The 20607-nt window shown below is 45.2% G+C and overlaps 1 protein-coding gene across 1 annotated transcript in view; it reads left to right on the top strand.

The window, feature by feature from the left end:
- The window catches only part of cacna2d3a (calcium channel, voltage-dependent, alpha 2/delta subunit 3a), a 1400547-nt gene that overhangs the window by 1291942 nt on the left and 87998 nt on the right, over positions 1–20607 (top strand). Inside the window, exon 35 of the mRNA XM_072472475.1 lies at positions 16562–16673. Within this exon, the coding sequence (XP_072328576.1) occupies positions 16562–16673 (112 nt within the window). The remainder of the gene's footprint in view (positions 1–16561; positions 16674–20607) is intronic.

Genomic DNA, 20607 nt, shown 5'->3' with positions numbered 1-20607 from the left:
CTCTCACTTTAATCTCCCCACTGCTCCTCTCACTCTCTCACTGTTAATGTCCCCACTGCTCCTCTCATATTCTCTCACTGTTAATCTCCCCACTGCTCCTCTCACTCTCTCTCACTGTTAATGTCCCCACTGCTCCTATCTCTCTCTCACTGTTAATCTCCCCACTGCTCCTCTCACTCTCTCTCACTGTTAATCTCCCCACTGCTCCTCTCACTCTCTCTCACTGTTAATCCCCCCACTGCTCCTCTCACTCTCTCTCACTGTTAATCTCCCCACTGCTCCTCTCGCTCTCTCACTGTTAATCTCCCCACTGCTCCTCTCTCACTCTCTCACTGTTAATGTCCCCACTGCTCCTCTCACACTCTCTCACTGTTAATCTCCCCACTGCTCCTCTCACTCTCTCTCACTGTTAATGTCCCCACTGCTCCTCTCTCACTCTCTCAATGTTAATCTCCCCACTGCTCCTCTCACACTCTCTCGCTGTAAATGTCCCCACTGCTCCTCTCACACTCTCTCACTGTTAATCTCCCCACTGCTCCTCTCACTGACTCACTGGGAATGTTCCCACTGCTCCTCTCACTCTCTCACTGTTAATGTTCCCCTGCTCCTCTCACACTCTCACTGTTAATAACTCCACTGCTCGTCACACTCTCTCACTGTTAATCTCCCCACTGCTCCTCTCACACTCTCTCACTGTTAAGCTCCCCACTGCTCCTCTCACACTCTCTCACTGTTAATGTCCCCACTGCTCCTCTCACTCTCTCTCACTGTTAATGTCCCCACTGCTCCGCTCACTCTATCTCACTGTTAATGTTCCCACTGCTCCTCTCACTCTCTCTCGCTATTAATGTCCCCACTGCTCCTCTCACTCTCTCTCACTGTTAATGTCCCCACTGCTCCGCTCACTCTATCTCACTGTTAATCTCCCCTCTGATCCTTTCACTCTCTCTGTTAATCTCCCCACTGCTCCTCTCGCACTCTCACTGTTAATAACTCCATTGCTCCTCTCTGCCTTTTAATGACCCCACTCCTCTCTCACTCTTTCACTGTTAATAACCCCACTGCTCCTCTCACTCTCTCACTGTTAATGTTCTCACTGCTCCTCTCACTCTCTCACTGTTAATGTTCCCCTGCTCCTCTCGCACTCTCTCACTGTTAATCTCCCCACTGCTCCTCTCACACTCTCTCACTGTTAATCTCCCACTGCTCCTCTCACACTCTCTCACTTTTAATGTCCCCACTGCTCCTCTCACACTCTCACTGTTAATGTTCCCACTGCTCCTCCCGCACTCTCACTGTTAATGTCCCCACTGCTCCTCTCACACTCTCTCACTGTTAATGTCCCCACTGCTCCTCTCACACGCTCTCACTGTTAATAACCCCACTGCTCCTCTCACTCTCTCTCACTGTTAATGTCCCCACTGCTCCTCTCACTCTCACTGATAATCTCCCCACTGCTCCACCCACACTCTCTCACTGTTAATCTCCCCACTGCTCCTCTCACTGACTCACTGGTAATGTTCCCACTGCTCCTCTCACACTCTCTCATTGTTAATGTCCCCACTGCTCCTCTCACTCTCACTGTTAATGTCCCCCCTGCTCCTCTTACACTCTCTCTGTTAATCTCCCCACTGCTCCTCTCACTCTCTCACTGTTAATGATCCCCTGCTCCTCCCGCACTCTCTCACTGTTAATATCCCCACTGCTCCTCTCACTCTCTCATTGTTAATGTCCCCACTGCTCCTCTCACTCTCACTGTTAATGTCCCCCCTGCTCCTCTTACACTCTCTCTGTTAATCTCCCCACTGCTACTCTCGCACTCTCTCACTGTTAATGTCCCCACTGTTCCTCTCACACTCTACCACTGTTAATCTCCCCACTGCTCCTCTCACGCTCTCTCACTGTTAATGTCCCCACTGCTCCTCTCACACTCTCACTGTTAATGTTCCCAATGCTCCTCCGGCACTCTCACTGTTAATGTCCCCACTGCTCCTCTCACACTCTCTCACTGTTAATCTCCCCACTGCTCCTCTCACCCTCTCACTGTTAATGTTCCCCTTCTCCTCTCGCACTCTCTCACTGTTAATGTCCTCACTGCTCCTCTCACACTCTCTCACTGTTAATGTTCCCCTGCTCCTCTCGCACTCTCTCATTGTTAATGTCCCCACTGCTCCTCTCACTCTCACTGTTAATGTCCCCACTGCTCTTCTTACACTCTCTCACTGTTAATCTCCCCACTGCTCCTCTCACACTCTCTCACTGTTAATGTCCCCACTGCTCCTCTCACACTCTCTCACTGTTAATGTCCCCACTGCTCCTCTCACACTCTCTCACTGTTAATCTCCCCACTGCTCCTCTCACACTCTCTCAATGTTAATGTCCCCACTGCTCCTCTCACTCTCTCACTGTTAATAGTCCCACTGCTCCTCTCACTCTCACTGTTAAAAGTCAAACTGCTCCTCTAACACTGTCTCACTGTTAATGTCCCCACTGCTCCTCTTACACTCACTCACTGTTAATCTCCCCACTGCTCCTCTCACACTCTCTCGCTGTTAATGTCCTCACTGATCCTCTCACACTCTCTCACTGTTAATCTCCCCACTGCTCCTCTCACACTCTCTCACTGTTAATGTTCCCACTGCTCCTCTCACACTCTCTCACTGTTCATATCCTCACTGATCCTCTCACACTCTCTCACTGTTAATGTTCCCACTGCTCCTCTCACACTCTCTCACTGTTAATAACCCCACTGCTTCTCTCACACTCTCTCACTGTTAATGTTCCCCTACTCCTCTCACTCTCTCACTGTTAATGTTCCCACTGCTCCTCTCACACTCTCTCACTGTTAATGTTCCCACTGCTCTTCTCACTCTCTCACTGTTAATGTTCCCAATGCTCCTCTCACACTCTCTCATTGTTAATGTCCCCACTGTTCCTCTCACACTCTCTCACTGTTAATGTCCCCACTGCTCCTCTCACTCTCTCACTGTTAATAGTCCCACTGCTCCTCTCACTCTCACTGTTAAAAGTCAAACTGCTCCTCAACGCTGTCTCACTGTTAATGTCCCCACTGCTCCTCTTACACTCTCTCACTGTTAATGTCCCCACTGCTCCTCTCACTCTCTCGCTGTTAATGTCCTCACTGATCCTCTCACACTCTCTCACTGTTAATCTCCCCACTGCTCCTCTCACACTCTCTCACTGTTAATATCCTCACTGATCCTCTCATTCTCTCCCACTGTTAATGTTCCCGCTGCTCTTCTCACTCTCTCTCACTGTTAATGTTCCCACTGCTCCTCTCACACTCTCTCACTGTTAATGTTCCCACTGCTCTTCTCACTCTCTCACTGTTAATGTTCCCACTGCTCCTCTCACACTCTCTCATTGTTAATGTCCCCACTGTTCCTCTCACACTCTCTCACTGTTAATGTCCCCACTGCTCCTCTCACTCTCTCACTGTTAATAGTCCCACTGCTCCTCTCACTCTCACTGTTAAAAGTCAAACTGCTCCTCTAACGCTGTCTCACTGTTAATGTCCCCACTGCTCCTCTTACACTCTCTCACTGTTAATCTCCCCACTGCTCCTCTCACACTCTCTCGCTGTTAATGTCCTCACTGATCCTCTCACACTCTCTCACTGTTAATGTTCCCACTGCTCCTCTCACACTCTTACTGTTAATGTCCCCACTGCTCCTCTCACACTCTCTCGCTGTTAATGTCCCCACTGCTCCTCTCACACTCTCACTGTTAATCTCCCACTGCTCCTCTCACACTCTCTCACTGTTAATCTCCCCACTGCTCCTCTCACTCTCTCACTATTAATCTCCCCACTGCTCCTCTCACACGCTCTCACTGTTAATGTTCCCACTGCTTCTCTCACTCTCTCTCACTGTTAATGTTCCCACTGCTTCTCTCACACTCTCACTGTTAATATCCCACTGCTCCTCTCACACTCTCACTGTTAATCTCCCCACTGCTCCTCTCACACTCTCTCACTGTTAATCTCCCCAGTGCTCCTCTCACACTCTCTCACTGTTAATGTTCCCACTGCTCCTCTCACACTCTCACTGTTAATATCCCCACTGCTCCTCTCACACTCTCACTGTTAATGTTCCCACTGCTCCTCTCACACTCTCTCACTGTTAATCTCCCCACTGCTCCTCTCACACTCTCACTGTTAATGTCCCCACTGCTCCTCCCACACTCTCACTGTTAATGTTCCCACTGCTCCTCTCACCCTCTCACTGTTAATGTTCCCACTGCTCCTCTCAAACTCTCTCACTGTTAATCTCCCCACTGCTTCTCTCACACTCTCTCACTTAATATCCCCACTGCTCCTCTCGCACTCTCTCACTGTTAATGTCCCCACTGCTCCTCTCACACTCTCTCACTGTTAATGTTCACACTGCTCCTCTCACACTCTCTCACTGTTAATAACCCCACTGCTCCTCTCACACTCTCACTGTTAATGTTTACACTGCTCCTCTCACACTCTCTCACTGTTGATCTCCCCACTGCTCCTCTCACTCTCTCTCTCTGTTAATCTCCCCACTGCTCCTCTCACACTCTCTCACTGTCAATTTTCCCACTGCTCCTCTCACCCCTCTCACTGTTAATGTCACCACTGCTCCTCTCACACTCTCTCACTGTTAATGTCCTCACTGCTCCTCTCACACTCTCTCACTGTTAATGTCCTCACTGCTCCTCTCACTCTCCCACTGTTCATGTCCCCATTGCTCCTCTCACACTCTCTGACCGTTAATAATCCCACTGCTCATCTCACACTCTCTCATTGTTAATGTCCCCACTGCTCCTCTCACTCTCTCACTGTTAATGTCCCCATTGCTCCTCTCACTCTCCCACTGTTAATGTCCCCACTGCTCCTCTCACACTATCTGACCGCTAATATTCCCACTGCTCCTCTCACACTCTCTCACTGTTAATGGCCTCACTGCTCCTCACACTCTCTCACTGTTAATGTTCCCACTGCTCCTCTCACACTCTCTCACTGTTAATAACCCCACTGCTCCTCTCACATTCTCTTACTGTTAATGTCTCCACTGCTTTTCTCAGTGTTAAATATAAAAAGGACCTACAGCTTGAAACATGTGGCGAATGCTCCACCCATCCACTGGGATGCCAATACAAACATGGTGGCTGCCAGACAGTTAGCACAAATAGGGCTGTGTTATAATACGTAGAAGACCTACGGGGTAGAAGTAATTAGCCTCCCCATGAGCCTCATTGAGTATGATGGAGCCTGTGGGACTCTAATAACCTTCAATATAAAGGTCGGCTAAGTTTGGAACCAACACCACAAGCCCGGCTGAGATCTGAAGAGTATTGACATACATTTTCTTTGTAATAAAAGTAGTTTCTCTTATCCACTTCCGTCGGAATCGCCTGTGGTTACTAAACTGGCGACAAGAATAAAAGTGGAGCTACTGTCGATGCGGCTCACCATCAGTTGAATAACCATCTCCTCTGCACCACAAGTCTGAGTTTGGAATTTCGTTTTCCAAGTTGCCATTATTCGAAAGTTTGGACGCATTTGATGCGGCATTGAGGATTGGATGCAGTACGCTGAACCTTTGCATTATTTTTTTCGGGAAAATGCTATCACTGGTGACGACCGACAGACAGCAATCCTTTTAACTGCCTGTGGGGCCTACACTTATGGGGTGATAAAAAGCCTGACGTATCCCGTAGCCCCAGACTCCGAGGGATTCTCCGTCCTGGGACACCTGAAGTGCGTTTCACGATGGCACGGAAAATCAAAAAATCGGGATCGTTACCAGGCATCAGCGAGCATCAATCTGAATTTGATGCTCCCCCCCCCCCCCCCCCCCCCCCCTGCTGGTGGCGTATTTGAGTTTGCTGCGCCAATTGCTGGACCAACCCACACCAACTATTCGAGACTCAAGAGCGTTGCCCCAGGGGGGACAGGATGCAAAGACGCATGAGATCGTTGATACAAATTCCGACATAGAGACCCAGGCATCGGAAATTTTCAGCAGTGTACAAGTCGTTCAGCCTCCAACTGTACCTCTACCGCGACATTCGGTGCGGAATCAATGTTCAACATCCAGGTATATGTCATTTGGTCTGGCCCAGCGGGCGCCAGAAGTGCAGCCACGAGCGAAGAGGCGGAGACATCTTCCTACTCCACATTCGTCAGAAGTGTCTTCAGACTTTGGGAGGGGGGTGTTATAACCCATATAACATTACTTCATAATAAAACTAGTTACTCTTATCCATTCGCCTTAACTCGTCTGTGATTACTAAAGGCAGTAAATCATTTCTGGGCTGTTACCTAAGCAGCTCGCTGCGATGCAGGTAGCCGATATGAGCCGGGAGACCCCGCTCCCAGGATATACCCGGCTCGGAACGCCTTGCAAGATCTAACGCCACCTCGCCAGGCATTGCGATATAAAAGCTGCCCATTGTGGGATCACATTTTGCATATTAAAGCGAGACAGCTAGTCTCACTCTAATGTGCAGATTCCCGAATTAACCAAGGTGTGGGATCATTCTCCTTCACCTCGGAGACCTAAGGAGAGCGCCATTCAGCACTGGTCTCCACAACATGGCTTTGAAAGCAGACCAAGGCAGGCCAGCAGCACGGTTCAATTCCCGTAACAGCCTCCCCGAACAGGCGCCGGAATGTGGCGACTCGGGGCTTTTCACAGTAACTTCATTTGAAGCCTACTTGTGACAATAAGCGACTTTCATTTCAGGGGCCAGATGGAGCGGCACTCATGGGGGGTCTCCCAAGGGATCAGAGGCCCTCAGGTGCATGCCCCTTGGGCAGGGTGGTACCCTGGCACTGATGGTGCCACCTGAGCACCCTGGGTGCCAACCTGCCACTGCCAAGGTGCCCAGGTGGCACTGCCAGCTGGCAGGGACAGTGTCAGGGTGCCAGGAGAGCACTGCAAAATGGCATTTTTTTACATGGGTGCGATCTTCCTATAGTTCGTTGCGGCTTGGTGGTCAGAGGTCACTTCTGGGGCCTTCATCCCGATCAAAAAATGTGACTATGGGCAGCCTCATCCACGCTTTCCATGTTGCGGCCCCTTAGCAAAATCAAGTCTCATTTTATAGCCTTGTGTTTCTCGGTGCTGTGAGCGCTGGGAAACACACGACTAAACACGCTCACACGTTCCCAAATCGCATCCAACATCTTTTCAGATAATGTTATGTAGAGACTCCATCTTACTCCCCAAGTAAATGTAAAAGGTCCAGTGGCATTATTTGAGTATGAACAGGAGAGTTTACTTGTTGTATTGGCCAAATTCACCCCTCAGTCAACAGCAGCAAAATGATCAGTCTCTGAATGACCTCTTGCTAATGGTGGGAACCTGCTGCCTGCCCATCTCCCTGAAATACAACTGTGATTCCATTTCGAAACAAAGTGACTGCAAAGGGCTTTGGTACAAACTATGGTCATGGAAAGAGTTACATAAATTGAAGTTCCTTTATTTTCCCTCCACGTTACTGACTCTGCTGTAATATATTTGTAAAGGTCATTCAATCTGCGCCGTGAATGTGATCGCAATTTGTGAATCCCACACTCCCAGCGAGGAACTGGGATTGCAAGGAGTTTGGGTCAGACAATTGGTTTTGGAATGTTCTACTCTGACTCTTACCTGCGTTGGAAGTCTGCGACCACTGAACTTAGCTGAAAGTTTCCGATTTCACTTCCAACCACAAGATAGCTGCAACATTAGTCTTTTATATCATAAAACAGCTGGGGGTGAACTGATTGATTGCCCTAACTTTGACAGAAGAGCCACAGAAATACTATAAAAACATTTTTTCATGGTCCTTTCACTAAAGTTACAGTAAATGACCTGGAGATTCTCTGCAGAAATCCATTGTCTCAAACATATCCTAACATCTTGCCAAGTTTTATATTGATCCTCTATCATAGAATCATAGAATTTACAGTGCAGAAGGGGGCCATTCAGTCCTTCGAGTCTGCACATTCCCTTGGAAAGAGTACCCCGCCCAAGCCTACACCTTCACCCTATCCCCGTAACCCAGTAACGCCGCCCATCCTTTTTTTGGGGGACACTAAGGGCAATTTGAGCATGGCCAATCCACCTAACCTGCACATCTTTGGACTGTGGGAGGAAACCGGAGCACCCGGAGGAAACCCACGCAGACCCGGGGAGAACTCCGCACAGACAAGCTGGGAATCAAACCTGGGACCCTGGAGCTGTGAAGCAACTGTGTTAACCACTGTGCTACCGTGCTGCCCCAATGTAAGCTTTGGTATTCTTTCATCATGTATGGCGAAAAAGCAAAGGAGTGAGACTTCAGGGTCTGCCAGGAATGTGACGTTACCATGGCGCCCACCACAGAGGTCACTGAATGGTGAAATGCATTTTGGGCCCAAGCTCAACCCTCACCAGAAGTCTGGGAAAACACGAACATTTCAGGGTTGGGAATGCGACCAACTCGAATACGTGCTTCCTTCCAAACAAAGGTCTTCAGCGGAAGTTTCCTAAATAATAAATGCAACATATCCTTGGACGTGCCTTCCCCCCACTGCATGGCAGCCCTGAATTCTGGTCTGACTGCTGTTTTAACAACCTGCCAACTTTAAAATATTGTGTTGAAAATAAGATTTCAGTGTCAGAAAACTCAACCCCAAGTATCAAGAACCAGCTAATCTGATGGTAAACCCCTCACCACACAAAAGGATGGTTTAATTACAAGCTCTTTTCAACTCAACCAATCTGTATTTTGAATCCCACAAATTAGCCATTTCAAACAAAAGTATAGTTTTGCAATTGTAGAGGAACTTTAGATACTAAATATGTTATACAGTTGTAAACACTCCCTGTGGATCATTGAGGAGGCAGTGGTGTTGTGTTATTGTCACTGGACTAGTAATCCAATGACTCTGGGGAGCCGGGTTCAAATGGGTTCCAGATGGTGGATGATGTTCGCTGACGACTGCACAATGTTCAGCACCATTCGCGACTCCTCAAATAATGAAGCAGTCCATGTCCAAATGTAGCAAGACCTGGACAATATTCAGGCTTGGGCTGACAAGTGGCAAGTTACCTTCATGCCACGCAAGTGCCAGGCAATGATCATATCCAATAAGAGAGAAGCTAACTATCGCTCCTTAACATTCAGTGGCACTACCATCACTGAATCCCACACTATCAGCACCCTGGGCATTACTTTTGACCAGAAACAGAACTGGACTAGCCATGTAAATACTGTGGCTACATGAGGCTATGAATCCTGCGGTGATTAACTCAACTTTTGACTCCCTAAAGTCTATCCACAATCTACAAGGCACAAGTCAGGAGTGTGATGGAATTCTCTCCACTTGCCTGGGTTAGTGCATCCCCAACAACACTCAAGAAGCTAGCCTTCATCCAGGATGAAGTAGCCCGCTTCTTTGGCACCTCATTCACAAACATTCACTTCCTCCACCACTGGCACACAGTAGCAGTCATGTATACCATCTACAAGATGCACTGCAGGAACTCATCAAGGCTCCTTAGACATCACCTTCCAACCTCACGGTTACAACCATCTAAAAAGACAAAAGCAGAAGATACCTGGGAACACCACCACCTGAACGTTCCCCTCCAAGCCACTCACCATCCTGACTCGCTAATATATTATATTTATTCAGTGTCATGGGGTCAATATCCATGAACTCCCTCCTCAACAGCACTGTGGGTGTACCTACACCATATTGACTACAACAGCTCAAGAAGGCAGCTCACCACCTTCTCAAGGGTAATTCAGATTTTGGATTTGGGTTTATTGTCACGTGTACTGAGGTACAGTGAAAGGTATTGTTCTGCGTACAGTCCAGACAGATCGTTCCATACATGAAAAAACATAAGACATGCAATAAATACACATGTAAATACATAGGCATTGGACAAGCATACGGAATGCAGTACTACTCAGTAGAGAAGATGCATGGAGAGATCAGTTCAATCCATAAGAGGGTCATTCAGGAGTCTGGTAAGAGTGGGGAAGAAGCTGTTTTTGAATCTGTTAGTGTGTGTTCTCAGACCTATGTATCTCGTGCCTGATGGAAGAAGTTGGAAGAGAAAATAACCCTGGTGGGAGGCGTCTTTGATTATGCTGCCTGCTTTCCCAAGATAGCGGAAGGTGTAGGCAGAGTCAATGGATAGGGCGCGGGTTTGGGTCATGGAGTGGGCTGTGTTCACGACTCTCTGTCATTTCTTATGGTCCTAGGCCAAGCAGTTGCCATACCAGGCTGTGATGCAGCCAGATAGGATGCTTTCTATGGTTCATCTATAAGAAAGAGTCAATGTGGACATGTTGAATTTCCTTAGTTTCCTGAGGACGTACAGGCGCTGTTGTGCTTTCTTGGTTGTAGCGTGGACATGGGTGGACCAGGACAGATTGTTGGTGATGTGCACACCTAGGTATTTGAAGCTGTCAACCATCTCCACCTCGGCTCCATTAATGCAGACAGGGGTGTGTACAATGCTTCGCTTCCTGCAGTCAATGACCAGCTCTTTAGTTTTGTTGACATTGAGGAGAGATTGTTGGCATTACACCACTCCACTAGGTTCTCCATCTCCCTTCTGTATTCTGACTCATGGTTATTCGAGATTCAACCCACTCCAGTCGTGTCATCAGCAAACTTGTAGATGGAGTTGGAGCCAGATTTTGCCACACAGTCGTGTGCGTACAGGGAGTATGGTAGGGGGCTAAGTATGCAGCCTAGATGGACCCCTGTGTTATTTTTTATCCTTACTGATTGTGGTCTATGGGTCAAGAAGTTGAGGATCCAGTTGCAGAGGGAGGAGCTAAGACCTAGGTTTTGGAGATTTGATATGAGATTGGCTGGGATTATGGTGTTGAAAACGGAGTTGTGGTCAATGAATAGGAGCCTGACGTAGGAGTCCTTATTTTTGAGATGCTCCAGGGATGAGTGTAGGGCCAGGGAGAAAGCTTCTGTTGTGGACCGGTTGTGGCGGTATGCGAATTGCAGTGGATCCCGACGTTCTGGAAGTTTGGAGTTGCTGTGCCCCATGATCAACCTCTCAAAGCACTTCATAATGATTGATGCCGAGGCCACCGGACGGTAGTCGTTGAGGCACGTTGCCTGGTTCTTCTTTGGCACCGGTATGTTGGGCAGTTCAGAATGGGCAATTAATGCTGTCCTTGCCAGCGATATCCACATCTGATGAATGAATAAAAAAACAAAATCTCTGAAAAATAACATTTCAATATTAATGACATGTACATCATTATTTCCTGTACTCTTTAGGTATGAAATTAAAACTAAATAATGACTAATTTACTTCATAAAGCAGGTTACGATTTCTACTATTATCAGGAAATGCCTCTTTGTCATTCGAGTATCTCTAGCTAAAGAACGGCATACTATTATCTCGACACGTTTGAAACTGTGAATGTTATGTGATTCAGGGATCCCAGTCCTCGAAATCCTTTCCGGACAACTGGTTTTCTCCTTATGAAATAAAGCTTATTATACATTGAATTGTACTGATTTACTTGACAAAACACATTGGTTTGATAATTTCTAACAATTAGTATGATTTGGTTGTCATTAAACAAAAACTACTCATTTTCTTCTATCATCCTGCTAATATCAGATATCACTCTGTAAGGATTTAAGAGTGTGGCAATCATCTTGAGGTTTTTAAGACTGCCAACCTCCTTAATGTTTTTCTGAATGGAAGATTTTATTCCTTTGAAAAATGTTTATGGTTCTAAAGAAACAATTAGGTTCACAAAAATCAGTCCTTAATGAATTACAATGCTTACCTGTTCTAATCACATGTTAAACCTGCAGACTGTCTTGATTATCAGTCCTACCAATCCACCCAGAAGGACACTGGTCATACTGATGATGAAATAGGATCATTTCTGGATGTCATGATCAGCAATATAACTCTATAATAGTTGCCAGATTTGTCGAGTAGATTAATTTACCATTTTTCGGGTTAACTAATTTCTAAAGATCAGTTTCCACTCGTGAGCTTATTGTTCTAATAATTAATTTTCCCATTGGACAATATATTGCACATTTGGTAATTTTCTACAACGTCCAAAAATTGATTTCAACACTTTGGAAAACAAATTTATTTTAAATAAATGAAAGGGCCAGGAATAATCATTGCTAAACCTTTCTGAATATTGGCTGAATGTTGGCTGTCCAGCATCCAGCTTTTACTATGTCACAGCTTCACTCAGCTCAGCATCAGGAAGATCATCTTCAGCCCCCACCACAAATTACACTCCACACTGCTGTCTCCACGCACCCCACTTCGGGCAAGTCCCCACCTTGGACTTGCCTGAGGACGAACCGGACTATTCCTATTCTTGATGTTGTGGCCAACTCTGAACTCAGTTTTAAACCCTTTAGGGAGGCATGTTTACAGTGAGGCACACTTCTGCCATGATCCTGGGTCCTGGACTTCTCGTGAAGTTTCCATCTGGTATTATGGGACCAAGAGTCACCACCTCTCCTCAGACAGGAAGAGGCAGCAGCAGGGGTGAGGGCTCCAAACACTGTTAGGATTTCAGCAGCGGAGAGGCTGAGACAGGCAATTCTGTGGCGACAGAACAAAGTGATGTCGGTGATAAATATGAGACTGAAGATCATAGTGTATGCCAAGGTGGATGTGAGGGACAGTGAGGGGAGGGGGTTGGTGGTCATTACTTGGATTGCAGCTTGGCCTCAAAACGGTTGAGGTTGAAGATTTTTAAGTACAATCTCCTTAACAAAGAAGCCATTTTGGTTTTGTTTCTGGGGATCTGGTATTCCATCCAGTCCTAGCAGAGGAGGGACCGTTTTCTGGAGAGTAGGGCCAGCCAGGCACCCAGGATGTACCGCGAGCAGCACAGGAACTCACATCCACCCGCAAATCAAGGGACCTCGTCCTGCTGCCCAAGAACGTTGACAGAGTCAGTGCTGAAAGTCCAGGTGAATGGATCTCAGCCTTTATGGTAACTGTAGATTTGGGGCATTGAAATTAGGGAGCACACAGCAATCTCCTGAGTACACATGAGGAAAGTTGGCTGCATGGTAGTTCCAGGGTGTTCACTTGCCAGTGACACTCACGGCAATTGTAGTTCTGGAACTGGGCTCATCATTTCCAGTATTCCACGCTGGCACATGCCATTTTCCTTCCACCTTTCAAAATATTGCCATTTAAATGCAATTCGATTGTTAAAGAACTAAATTTCTAGTTACAGGCATCTGCAAGTAAACTGTTCATCTTACTTTGTGGAATTGTTCAGATGGGGATATATATATAAAGTGGGCTGGATTCTCCGAATCTACGGCTATGTCCGCAGGATCCATCTGGTCTTACGACCAGAAAGTCAGCGACGCCACTGCACCGATCCTCTGCCCAGTGCGGGGGGGGCTAGCAGCCACGCCGCATAAAGCCCTCACCTGCGGCGGCTGCGCCATACAGCATGGCGGCGGTCACAGGCGGACCTGACCTGCCAAAATCTGCCCCCTTCTAATCCCCCTCGCCACCCCCAGATCACCTCCACCAGTCCCCCCAGCCCCCCCGAAGCACCCTCTGGCAGTGGACAGCTCCCCCCAGACTGCGGCAGCGCTGGGCACAGTCCACAACCACCACGCAAGGTCTCGAAAATTGTGAGGACACGTGTCCCACGCCATTGGGGACTCGGCCCATCGGGGGCGGAGCATCAGGGGAGGGCCTCAGGTAACGCCCTGAGCCGCCCCGACGGTGTGCGACGTTCTCCTCATGTACGCTGTTTTCGAAGAGTTGGAACAGCGTAAAAATGGCGCCGCCCCCGATTCCAGCGTAAAAATGGATTCTCCACCCGATTGCCGAACGCGATTTCGGCGTCAACGATCGGGGAATCTTGCCCCAGTGTGTTTGTGCTCTTTTTGAAAGGCCTTATTACATTCCCCATTTACTACTTGTCACCTCTCTGCTACTATGATGCAACCTAAATAGGACTGAGAAATAGAAGCTGTGTGGGAAAAAATTGCCAAAATATTGACACCTTTATCAAGTGTTCTGTCAGACTACTGTTGCATTTGTGCAGAAATGATCTCTTGTTCCATTATATTGAACAATATTAACATTGATGAAGTATAGCCAAACAATGAGAAGAAAGGAGATAGCAATCAAGGGTGTGAGTCACCAGACAGATAAAGAGCTGTCAGTTAGGGCAAGGCATTACCAGTGGGGAATTGTGGTGGATTTGGAATAAGATACTGAAGCCAGGAATTATTAGTACCTTGTGCACCATTTGTAATTTTAGAGTGTAATACTTGAAGTTGGGGTACAGTGATGCATGTTGAAACTTTACACCTGGTAAAATAACATCAGACTATTATGTCACTAATCGTGTTCAACAAACTAAATCTAATCCCTCTTAAAGCGGAAGTTGCATACAAAAGATGCATACAAAATATCTAAAACTTAAAAGGTGGCTTATGTTGAAGAAACATTCTTTCATTGTCTGAAATAGACTAGTCCAAAAAACTATTATCTCTTTGGCCAATAAATTAAGAATGGGGAATGTGCAACGAGACCTAGATGTCCTCGTACACCAGTCACTGAAGGTAAGCATGCAGGTTCAGCAGGCAGTAAAGAAGACAACTTGTATGTTGGCCTTCATAGCAAAAGGATTCGCGTACAGGAGAAGGGATGTCTTGCTGCAATTATACAGGGCCTTGGTGAGGCCACACCAGGAATATTGTGTGTAGTTTTGGTCTCCTTATCTGAGGAAGGATGTTCTTGCTCTTGAGGGAGTGCAGCGAAAGTTTACCAGACTGATTCCTGGGATGGCAAACAGATGTATGAGGAGAAATTGAATTGGTTAGGATTATATTTGCTGGAGTCAGAAGAATGAGGGGGGGAATCGCATAGAAATTTATAAAATTCCAACAGGACTAGACAGGGTAGATGTAGGAAGGATGTTCCCGATGGTGGGTGTGCCCAGAACCAGGGGTCACAGTCTGAGGATACAGGATAGACCATTTAGGGCAGAGATGAGGAGAACTTTCTTCACCCAGAGACTGGTGAGCCTGTGGAATTCGTTACCACAGGAAGTAGTTGAGGCCAAAACATTGCTGGTTTAGCTCAGTGGGCTAGACAGCTAGTTTGTAATGCAGAACAAGGCCAGCAGCGCGGGTTCAATCCCCGTACCAGCTTACCCGAACAGGTGCCGGAATGTGGCGACTAGGGGCTTTTCACAGTAACTTCATACTTCATACAATAAAAGATTATTATTATTGCATGTTTTCAAGAAGCAGTTAGATGTAGCACTTTGGGTGAAGGAATCAAAGGATATAGGGAGAAAGCAGGATTAGACTATTGAGTTGGGTGATCAGCCATGATCAGAATGAATGGCGGAGCACAATTGAAGGGCCAAAAGGCCTCCTCATGCTCCTATTTTCTATGTTTCTATTTCCAACACAATTCTTGTGGGACCCAAGACACAAGTGGTTGCTGTTTCCGTGCCAGATAGTGGGGCGAATGACACTTGAAGCAAATTTCATACCTGATGCTTACAGTTCCCAAGCAGCTGGTTAAAATACCAGCGTATGCCATAGATACAATCTTCATGCACTCACTAGATTATACTTTTGTGCGAACAAATTATAAAATTGCTCCAATAAATTGCTATTATTGCTGGGATACTGAACATTTAACAGACAAGTTAATTTTTACTGAGCTCTGTGCTGCAGAGAACTAATCTCACAAAAGTATTCTACAGGCAGAATACAAAAGGTGTAAATGATTCAGTTGTGAGAAGGTATATGGTGAAATCACAAAGGTTACTTTGATTTAGCCTTTGAAATCTTGCGTCGTCTTTTGAACTGAAATGCAAATGGGCTATGTTTACAATTATTTAACTTACTCAAGCATTAAAGCAGATGATTTACACAAGGGAAACTTCCATGAAACTTGTGATAAGTCAGAATATTTCTGAGCCCTCTTAATTAAGAGTTGAAGAAGTAAAAGACAACCTCCGTGATATTTCCTCATTTAGTGTTTCAAGCATTTTAATTTCTGGAAAAAAAATACTTGACATAGGTAATCTTTCTATGAAACTAATGACATAAAGATTATAACGATCAAGGTTATTTTTAAACCAAATCTGGTACCAAAACGAAGCACCTGGCTTGAATTTGGGAGTGTGGAAATCCGAAGCTGAGATCTTCAATGTGGGACATGCGAACATCATTAGTTTCAAAGACTACCTGCAATTGCTCTAAATGGCCACATGGTGGCATAGGAAATGCATTTTATCTGAAAATCGATGTTAGTTTTCTACATTTACCGCTTCATCTTTTTAACTCTTACTCTCATCGATGGAGTTTGGCATGTAGAATGTTACAGCATTACATAATAAGTTGGTTTTGGCAAGCTGAAATCTCTCGTTAACTCACAGGTTTTGGACCATTTTTATTCATTAGTGGAAGTTGCAGATTTAAGCCTGGTCATCAAACACATTGGAGTTTAACAGATATATTTTTCATTTCACCAAATGAATCATGGCTAACACTATGGTTGTTGCATATTTTTAGCACAGAGTCCGAAGCAGATTCTTCAGCCATGCGACACTGAATATCCAGCCTTTGTGTCTGAACGAACGATTAAAGAAACTACAGGAGCAATCCATTGTGAAGGCTGCCATAAGTAAGGCATTTCCCATTTCTTTTTTCCTGTGTTTGTGCATATACATAGGGATTGAGTCTAGTAATGCAGTATTAAACTCCCCTAATGATACTCTTGCAAAGTAAAATAAATGTAGCAAAATAAGACAATGACCGTATATAGTTCCTGGACGAATATTTAAAAATTTCAGCATAACACTCAAAACTGTTCAAATACTTGACATATTGATATTTTGTTACATATTTATGGATGCTGCATGTTCCCACAAAACTTACTTAAGTTCCTGGTCAGGGCACAGTGGTTCATGGATGTCCCCACAGGACCCATCAACAGAAGTTGAATTCTGAAGCGTTTTTCTTGCACCTTCCTTAGTGGTAAATGCCTCCATGTTACCCAATCAAATTGAGCAAGTTACACAGAAATGCAGTCAGGGACTCAGGCTAGAGGCTCATGGTTAGCAGTCTTGCGCTCACTCCCTTGTACAAGTGGGGTTGCTTTTAGTTTTCCTAATGATTTATTTGGTATATTCTGTGGTCATTGGAAGACTCATAGCTTTGTCAGTGAATAGTTTTATTTATAAACTTGAGAAAAGGATTATACGCTGTTACTAAACGAGTCAGGTTATTTCATTGCGGGCAGCATGGAGGCACAGTGGTTAGCACTGCTGCCTCACAGCGCCGAGGACCCTAGTTTGTTCCCGGCCCCGGGTCACTGTCTGTGTGGAGTTTGCACATTCTCCCTGTGTCGATGTGAGTCTCACCCACACAACCCAAAGATGTGCAGGTTTGGCCACACTAAATTGCCCCTTAATTGGGGGGAAAATGAATTGGGCACTTTAAATTCATTTTTAAAAAGTTATTTGATTGCCATGGTTTAACAGTCAGTATTCTATAATCGGCTTTACAATGTAAGGTAGTTTGCTGTCTATCACTACGTTAAATCTAATATGACACGGACATATTGACAAATCATTCTTTGTGCTTTACCTTCTCAGCTACAACTGGTGAGTTAAGGTGAAAAACATCTGAGTACTTGAAACTTAATTCTAATTTCTTCAACTTTCGATTAAGATGTTCAAAGATCAAAAAGAAACACACTGATTACTTTAGAACTGGTTCTTTTAATATCTCTATCTTTAAGTTCCTATTTTAAAGAAACATTAAATAGATTTGGGAGAAATTTCCAAATTCATATTGAAATAAGTTTAAAAACGGTGCATCGTAACTGGTGAGCGGTATTAAAAAATGTGCAGGGAGCATTCTTTCATTATTGGTTGTGAGATTAACTCTGTCAACAAACTGATCCACATCTCTTTCAATGACAAAGGCAAACAAGATTTTTTTTTTAAGTCACAGCAAAAAATGTTTTTTTTGTTCCACAGTTAAAAATAAGAACTGGGCCTATTTGATTCTTTACATACCAGACTTTTCCTTAGGGCTCATGTGACTAGCAACAACTCCATATGTACACAGGAAACACCAATGATTACCAAATGTTTTCACTTTTTCATCACCTGAAAGATAAAAAAATTACGCTATTATGAAAAAAAAATCTAACCTCATAGACTGGGTCAAGGTGAAATTCAATAGAAACAGGTATTTCCATAAAGGAAACTATATACATTTTTCATCGTGAAATCCATTTATTTATGTCCATAGATAAGTAATGTGGTACTTCTAATCTTGGCACAAGGATATTGTTATATGGCAAATAGCATGCAGAGTTATTACTTAAATGGAAGGTTAAGTATCTTCTGCTGGTGAGTATAAACATACAGAGTGAGGAGGATTTCAACTTCCGCCACCACGTGGAAAACTCGGCATTGTGGATCAGTTGAGCATGTTATGCACTAAGCTGGAGTTTCCTTCACACAATGGAAAGGTGAGCTGATAGATAATGGGGCCACATTTTCCGAACTGGCAGTAAAGGTTAAAGGCTACCTCACAGCACTGGGAAATATCTGCTACCTGTAGGAGGAGCTTTAATCATTAGTTATGTGGGGCACGATTAAACGGCCTCATCCACCCCCCCCGACTCGAAGACGTGACGAGGCCCGTTAAAATCCCGCGAAAGGCCTCGTAAGATTTGCAACGCTCGGAACGCCTCATGTGATCCAACGAGATATTGTGAGACGCCGTGATCTGGATCTCACCTTCACTGGGCAAGATCCAGACTAACATATTTAAGCGAGCCATTGGGCTCATTTACGTATATCCAGGCACCGGAGCACCTTGGCACTACAAGCCCGGCATCGTGACATGGCCAACCTGGCACCTTGGCACTGCCAGCCTGTAACACAGGTAATGCCATCCTGGCATTGCCAGGGTAGCCAGGTGGCATTGCCAGGCTGTCAGGGACACTGCCAGATTGGCAGTGCCAGAGATTGGGCCCAGGGGTGCCCTGTCTTTAAGAGGTGGGGTGAGGATGGGCTCGAGGACTCCTAAGAGGTATGTTGGGACAGTGGGGGGCTCTGGAGGTCGTAGTAGGGATCGGGGCAGCATTTTAAAAATGGTGCCCTGATCTCTCCCTGCACTGACTAGCTCAGCTCACCAGTGCAGGAAGTGAGGTAAATATGACGTTAGTGGGGCATTCCCGACCAAGGCCGAAAAAAAATCAAGAGTCCAAAACCCTTCTCTAGGCGCCCAAAATGGGACTTTTTTTGCACGTTAAATCGCGTACGAGGCGTAAGAAACTGCCTCGCTTCTCACTTCAATAGGAAATGATTATGAGAATTAATCAATTGTACAGCTAGAATATAGCGCTCAATGATAACTTCAATCCACAAAAGATGAAGCACACTCCATTGCTCATAGATACATCCACTTAATGCGGCTAGGTGTTGAACAGAATGAATGTCCATAACAATTTGACCTGTGTTTAAAAAGTGACCTGTTCCATCTTGGAGCTGGTTGAGACTGATTGTGAATTCCAAATGATCGCAAGAGTGGAAATATCCAAAAACTAGATCTGTTGAATTTGTACAGCTGTTGTGGGATCTGGAATTCTGGAAACACTTGTTTCGATTTGTAATAGAACATTGATAGAAATATATGGAGAGAGACGACAAAATTCTTCTTCAAACAAAACCGACAAAAAGCTACTGACCTTTGAGAAATGATGACGTTCTGCCTCACAACCTAAAATGGTCACTACAGGACAAAGTAAAAGCTGGCATATTATTATAACTTACTTTATGATTTTCATAAAAATTTTATAAACAACTTACACTTAATCAACGATTCTAAAAGCCAAAATACTTTAGTCCACTGGATCAACTGCGCCAGCCTAATAAGGAACAGAAACCCTTTTGGTTATTTATGATATCGGTTTTTATAGACTGCTATATTTTTAAGTTTTGGGGGGGATTTTTCATTGATCATTTGCCCTGAATAATAAAAACATTGTGTGGGAAATATATGACATACAACTTCCCATCCATATTTAAAACTGCACATGGGGGACTTAGTAATCACAAACTGAGGTCTGCTCACAGCTTCTTCCTCCACAACAGTAACCTCCTCCTTCCCGTAACAGCCTCCCCGAACAGGCGCCGGAATGTGGTGACTAGGGGCTTTTCACAGTAACTTCATTTGAAGCCTACTTGTGACAATAAGCGATTTTCATTTCATTTTCATTTTTTCACAAAGATACAACAAATTCACAAAGGCCAAGTCACTGACTGTTCAAGGTGGAGCAGGTCGCTTTTCAACACAGGTCAAAATTATATGAACATCAATTCTGTTTGATACTTAGCCACAATAAGTAGAAGTATCTAAGAACATAAGAAGTAAGAGCAGCAGCAGGAGATATGGCCACTTGAACCTGCTTGACTATTCAATGAGATCATGACCGATCTTCAATCCCACTTTCCCACCTAATCCTTCTATCCCTTAATTCCTTCAAAGATCAGACACTTATCAATCTCAGCCTTGAATACTCTCATACAACATGTATT

Source organism: Scyliorhinus torazame, chromosome 13, assembly GCF_047496885.1.
Source record: "Scyliorhinus torazame isolate Kashiwa2021f chromosome 13, sScyTor2.1, whole genome shotgun sequence".
NCBI classification, from domain to species: Eukaryota; Metazoa; Chordata; class Chondrichthyes; order Carcharhiniformes; family Scyliorhinidae; genus Scyliorhinus; species Scyliorhinus torazame.
Note: the sequence above shows the minus strand (reverse complement) of the source record. Positions and strands in the feature narration are given on the sequence as shown.